This window comes from Aquarana catesbeiana, linkage group LG01, assembly GCF_042186555.1.
Source record: "Aquarana catesbeiana isolate 2022-GZ linkage group LG01, ASM4218655v1, whole genome shotgun sequence".
NCBI lineage: Eukaryota > Metazoa > Chordata > Amphibia > Anura > Ranidae > Aquarana > Aquarana catesbeiana.
This window is the reverse complement of record NC_133324.1, coordinates 984,337,145-984,343,524: the sequence shown is the minus strand read 5'-3', so window position 1 is coordinate 984,343,524 and position 6,380 is coordinate 984,337,145. Positions and strand designations below refer to the sequence as shown.

The window sequence follows — 6,380 nt, the reverse complement described above, 5'->3', positions numbered from 1 at the left end:
CCCTCACTTCCTGTCCTGGTGACAACGTTTTATCAGACAAGAAATTAAAGAAAACCTACAACAGGGACACAGACAGAAATAAAAACCTGATGGGTTCTGATCTTTCCCCTAATCTACTAAAGAAAGGAATTCTATATCTGTCTCTGTTGCTGAGTTCCCCTCACTTCCTGTCTGGTGAAATGTTGTCAAAGGGACAGGAAGTGAGGGGGAAAAAAAAAAAAAAATGCTCTAATGTAGCACTGGATAGCAGTAAATACCTGACAAGGGTCCTAAACAATCCCCACACATACAAAACAAACAATTTTTTTACCTATAGATACACTTTAATGGAGTGCCTCCAGGGCTGTCACTTAAATTTTGGCTACACTATGTAGTGTGTCACTGACCCAGAACAAGCATGCAGCCAGTGAAGGCTGAACAATCTGACCTCCTGCATGCTTGTTCCTGGTCAATGACACACTAGGTAGTGAAGTGAGGTTTAGGATGAAGATGACGGCCCTGGAACCTGCAGCTTTATAAATAAATCACTCATGTTTCCTGTCCTCTGCTTCCTCCTATTGGATGAGTATTCCACCAATCACCAATCAGATAATCCACCTTGTGATGTCTCTGGGCAGATCTCTCACTTCTGATTCCCCCCACATATCTTTATACAACCTCCCCCTACCCATACCCCAGCATGGAGGGGCTCAGTGAAGGTGGTGGTGAAGGTGTGGAGATGTCGGATCGGGTGACACAGATCATAAAAAGAGATCCACCCGGCCTCATAATCCAGATCTATCCTGACTCTCCTACTGGAGACACCGCCGGGTAATGGGGTCTTATTACTGTCATGTATCACTGAGTACTGATTATCCCACTCCCACCACCCCCTCTCCAAACACCAGGACTTCTCATTATATCCAATCCCTGACTGATATCCTCTCCTGTCTATACTGGGGTAACACATCCCGACTCTCCAGTAATCTGCCCCCCCGACATCCACTTCCCAGTAATGTCTCCCTGAGGAGAACCTCTGACTGCTCATCACCTGAGGACCCTGAAACTTCTCTGGTGTTTTGGGGCGATTCTGATGTGCTGATGACCAGGATGCAGTTTTCCGGTCATCTGATATATATAGAAGATGGCCAGCTGTCCTCACATCCAGTAAAATGTCTGTAACCCCCAACATCCTCGATGTTTGCTGTACAGCCCCAATATTTGGTCCTCCAGCCTGGAGGTGTGAGTGTTGGATGGACCATTTCCTGTTCTCCAGGGAAGTGGTGGGGTCACATAAGACGTGTTCTGGTGACTTGCTGTGGACTATCAGGTGATTGTCACACAGAGAAGCTTCACACATCAGACAGGATATCACAGCAGGGACAGGAATGTGAAGACAGTAATTACAGAAGACCCCGGACTTCTTCTGATCTGGCTGAGCAGACAGGAAATTCTCCACTATGTTACGTAGTGTTATGTTCCTGTGCAGTGCAGGCCGATCCTGGAACTCTTCTCTACATTCAGGACAGGAATAACCTCCAGACCTCTCCTGTGTATCCCACACATGACCAATACAGTCCCGGCAGAAGTTATGTCCACATTTCAGGGTTACAGGATCTGTATAAATGTTCAGACAGACGGAACATTCCAGCTCCTTCCTCAGATCAGCAGACGCCATCACTGAGAGCAGAAGAGAAAATGACAGTGAAAGTATCTGACACTCATTATAACCAGTTCTGTACATTCCTAGGCAGGGCGAGGTGACCAGCCCTGTACATTCCTAGGCAGGGCGAGGTGACCAGCCCTGTACATTCCTAGGCAGGGCGAGGTGACCAGCCCTGTACATTCCTAGGCAGGGTGAGGTGACCAGCCCTGTACATTCCTAGGCAGGGCGAGGTGACCAGCCCTGTACACTCCTGCACAGGGCGAGGTGACCAGCCCTGTACACTCCTGCACAGGGCGAGGTGACCAGTTCTGTACATTCCTACACACATAGGTGTACGCAGGGGGTGTGCCTGGGCACACCCTAATGTGTCCCTGGAGATCTGTTGTAAAAAGCTGCAATAGACTGTATAGGGAGCTGCCTGTGAGACAGTTGCCATTGAGCAGTCAGGGAGGCGTGCAAGAGCCGCTCTGTGTGCGAAACTAATGTAATGTCACTGCTTGCAGAGGGGAGCTGTCAAAACTCAGCGCTGATGTAGGGGGTGGGTGGGACCAAACAGCTAGCCTATCAAAAACAAGCCAATGGGATAGGGGGCTGGGCAGGCTGCAACGTGTATGTGGCTCCACCCCCTTTCTATCAGCATTCATACACCAGTCATTGATTGGACTGCTTAATAAAAGGGGGCAGAGCCACATACACAGAGCGGCCTGCCCAGCCCCTATCCCGTTGGCTTGTGTTTGATAAGCTTGCTGTTCAGTCCTGCCCACCCCCAACATCAGCGCCAAGCTTTGACAGCTCCTCTCTGCAAGCAGTGACATTACATTACAGTTTCACGCACGGAGCGGCTCTTACATGCCTCCTTGACTGCTCAATGGGAAACTCCCCCTCTCCTAGATCAGTGCCGGCTATCAATGGGACCCATTAGTGCTGCCAACCAGTGCAACCTGTCAGGCAACACTGATTGTCACTGATGGTGCACAGTAAAAAAAAAAAAAAAAAAAAAAAAGTAAAAAAGGGTGCAGCGCTAACTTACGGATCAATAACTTAATGGTGGAATCCTCTAATGCCTCCTATAGATATTTGCCATATAGATTAACTTCAAATTGCAATAATTCCAGTGATATGCGATTTCACGTGTAATACACATCAGGAGGAGAATAAGACCTTTTTTTAAACTTAGCAGGGATGGTGGAAAACTCTGTACAGATAATTGCAATACAAATTAACTTCAAGTGCAACAACTTTTTAGTTGGGAGGTTCCCACCATTATAGCACTTTGGAATTTTTATTTTTTAGATTGTTGCACTTAATTTTCTATATTTAACTACTATTAGAATGTGAATTTTTGCACTTGAAGCTAATTTTCCACCACCCTTGCTAATGCAATGTCTTTATGGACCTTGCTTTGTGCACTGGTGGGCAGTCATGTTGGAACAGGAAGGGGCCGTCCCCAAACTGTTCCCACAAAGTTGGGAGCGTGAAATTGTCCAAAATGTCTTGGTATGCGGACGCCTTAAGAGTTTCCTTCACTGGATCTAAGGGGCCAAGCCCAACCCCTGAATAACAACCCCAGACCATAATCCCCCCCCCCCCCCACCATAACCCCCCTCCACCAAATGATTTGGACCAGTGCACAAATCAAGGTCTATAAAGACATGGATGAGCGAGTTTGGGGTAGAGGAACTTGATGGGCCTGCACAATAAAGTGGAGACTGCAAGCCAAGCCTTCTCATCCAACATCAGTGCCTGACCTCACAAATGTGCTTCTGGAAGAATGGTCAAACATTCCTATAGACACACTCCTAAACCTTGTGGACAGCCTTTCCAGAAGAGTTGAAGCTGTTATAACTGCAAAGGGTGGGCCAACTCAATATTGAACCCTCCGGACTAAGACTGGGATGTCATTAAAGTTCATGTGTGTGTAAAGGCAGGCGTCCCAATACTTCTGTTAATTTAGTAATATACACACGTGTGTGTGTGTGTGTGTGTGTGTGTGTACACCCTAATGCAATAGGCTGTGCACGCCTATGCCTACACAGGGCGAGGTGACCAGTTCTGTACATTCCTACACAGGGCGAGGGGGACCAGTTCCGGACACTCCTACACAGGAAGGGGATGAGACTCGTATAGAAATCCACATACAGAAGAACACAGATCAGATTCCTGACAATAATCTCCCTGTCTGAGGGAAAATAAAAGGAGGTTTATTAAGTTGTGGAAACATTGGGGTTCATCTAGTATAGGGGTTGCCAGACATCCCCGGATTTGTCCCCAGATTGCAGTGGCATGGAGGGGGGGCATCTGGTACTCTCGCCCCGGGTGCAACATTTGACGGGGGTGCAAAATCATGTGACCCCCTAAGTGTGCTGTGTTGCCCCCCCGACCAGGAACTCCTGTAGTCTAGCCTGCCCCCCCCCATGATCCCTCTGGTGTGGGCGGCCCATGTGTGAGAACAGCGGAGGGGAGGGGCGGTGTAGAGTGTATAGCGGCTATTGGAGAAGCTCTTGGCAGGGAATACTGGGGAGCGGCTGGGTGTTGGGAACAGTACCTGGTGCTGGTGAGAGCCCTGCTCTGATAGATTATCATGGAGGTCATTGAGAGGTGAGCAAAATCAACCGATATACACGGTTCATGTAGGGAGGGGGGGTGTAGTGTAGAAATCAGGTAGGTCAGTGTAGAAATCAGGCAGGTCAGTGTAGAAAAGTGCAATGGTCAGGTAGGTCAGTGTAGTGTCAGTGCAGAAATCAGGTAGGTCAGTGTAGGAATCAGGTAGGTCAGTGTAGGAAAGTGCAGTGGTCAGGTAGGTCAGTGTAGTGTCAGTGCAGAAATCAGGTAGGTCAGTGTAGGAAAGTGCAGTGGTCAGGTAGGTCAATACTACTATACTAGTGGAAGGGACTCGGAGTGCTAAAATTCTGGCAGGGGGGGGGGTTGAACTTTCTTGCCTTGTCCCGGGCACTGACAACCCACACTACACCAGTTTGAGGAAAGTATGCAGATAAAATAGTTTACCATTTACCAATAAAAAAAAAAAATGTCCCGAGATTTCATTTAAAAAAATCTGGTCACCTTATTCTAGTAAGAATAAGGAGAAGCAATATATGGTGGACTCCTAATTGAAACAACTACGACTTCAATGTGGAGAACAGAGAAGCACCATCAATTAGGTGATCATCTACCGCGTTTCCCCAAAAATAAGACCGGGTCTTTTATTAATTTTGGATACAAAAAACACATTAGGGCTCATTTTCAGGGGATGTCTTATTTATGTACAACAATCCACAATATATTCCCCCCCCCCCCCAGGAATAAAACGTTTAAAAATATTATATATATCCTCTGGCAGTAGTCGCAATCTACACAATTTAGTCTCCATTCCTCTTCTTTCCAACGCCAGCTTCCCTCTCTCCTGTGCCCTCTGGAACGCCCGCTCTGTCTGCAACAAACTCACTGCTGTTCATGACCTCTTTGTCACTAATTCCTTTAAAGCTCTCACCGAAACCTGGCTCCACGAATATGACACACCTTCTCCTGCTTCCCTCTCCCAGGGTGGCCTTCACTGGACTCACTCCCCCAGGCCTAATGGATGCAAGGGAGGTGGAGTGGGATTCCTCCTATCCCCCCAGAGCACTTTCCAGGTTATTCACCCTCCTCCCTCTTTTTCCCTCATCATTCGAAGCCTACTGTATACGTCTATTCTCTCCTACTTCCCTAAGAATTGCTGTGATCTACCGGCCCCCTGGACCATTATCGACTTTCCTTGATGAGTTTTCTGCCTGGCTACCCTACTTTCTCTCTTCGGATATTCCCACAATCCTTCTGGGCGATTTCAACATCCCTGCTAATACAAAACACTCCTGCTACTTCTAAACTTCTTAGTCTAACCTCTTCATTTGACCTGAAGCAATGGGTACAGGCTTCTACGCACTCTGATGGCAACACCCTTGACCTTGTATTCTCCCAACCTATGCACTCCGTGCAACTTCTCAAACAATCCTTTTCCTCTCTCCGACCACCACCTTATTAGTTTCTCTCTCCCCCTGTCTTCCACCACCTTTCCCTCCAATCGCCTAACCATCACCCATAGAAGCTTTCGCAACTTCAACTCCTGTCTCCTCTATTCTGCTACTGACCACCTCTATGACAAAATCTCTCTCCTGTCCTGCCCCAACCAAGCCACTTCCATCTACAATAAATCCCTGTCCTCCACCCTGGACAAGCTCGCTCCCCTCACTACACGCAGAATCAGGCCTCGACCCCTACAACCCTGGCAAACAGATGACACTAAAATTCTCAAAAAACGTAGTCGCGCTCTTGAGCGTCTGTGGCACAAGACTAAGTCTCTCAAAGACTTCAACCAATACAAATCTGCCCTCCAAATATACTATTCTTTCCACCACACTGCCAAGCAAACCTATTTTACAACTCTTATTAACACCTTCTCATCCAATCCCCGTAAACTCTTCTCTACCTTCAACTCTCTACTTTGTCCTCCACTGCCTCCACCCACTGACTTACTCACTGCCCAGGAAATCGCTAATCACTTCAAAAACAAGATTGATACAATCCGTGATGAAATCTCCATGTTACAGGTATCTCCCTTAGCTAAGACCCCATGTCAACAGGTACAACTGACACTCCCCCTATTCAAATCTACTACTACAGATGAAGTTGCTAAACTCCTTTCTATCACCCACCTAACCACCTGTCCCCTGGACCCTATTCCCTCTCAAATGCTACG

The 6,380-nt window shown here is 47.5% G+C and overlaps 1 protein-coding gene across 1 annotated transcript; it reads right to left on the bottom strand.

Annotated features, from left to right (window-relative positions):
• Window positions 1-287: 287 nt before the first annotated feature.
• Window positions 288-1,657, bottom strand: LOC141124029 (ret finger protein-like 4A). The gene has a single exon (XM_073612108.1). It carries the CDS (start codon window positions 1,655-1,657, stop codon window positions 623-625), a length of 1,035 nt encoding a protein of 344 aa, XP_073468209.1. The 3' UTR covers window positions 288-622.
• Between the last annotated feature and the right edge of the window lie 4,723 nt (window positions 1,658-6,380).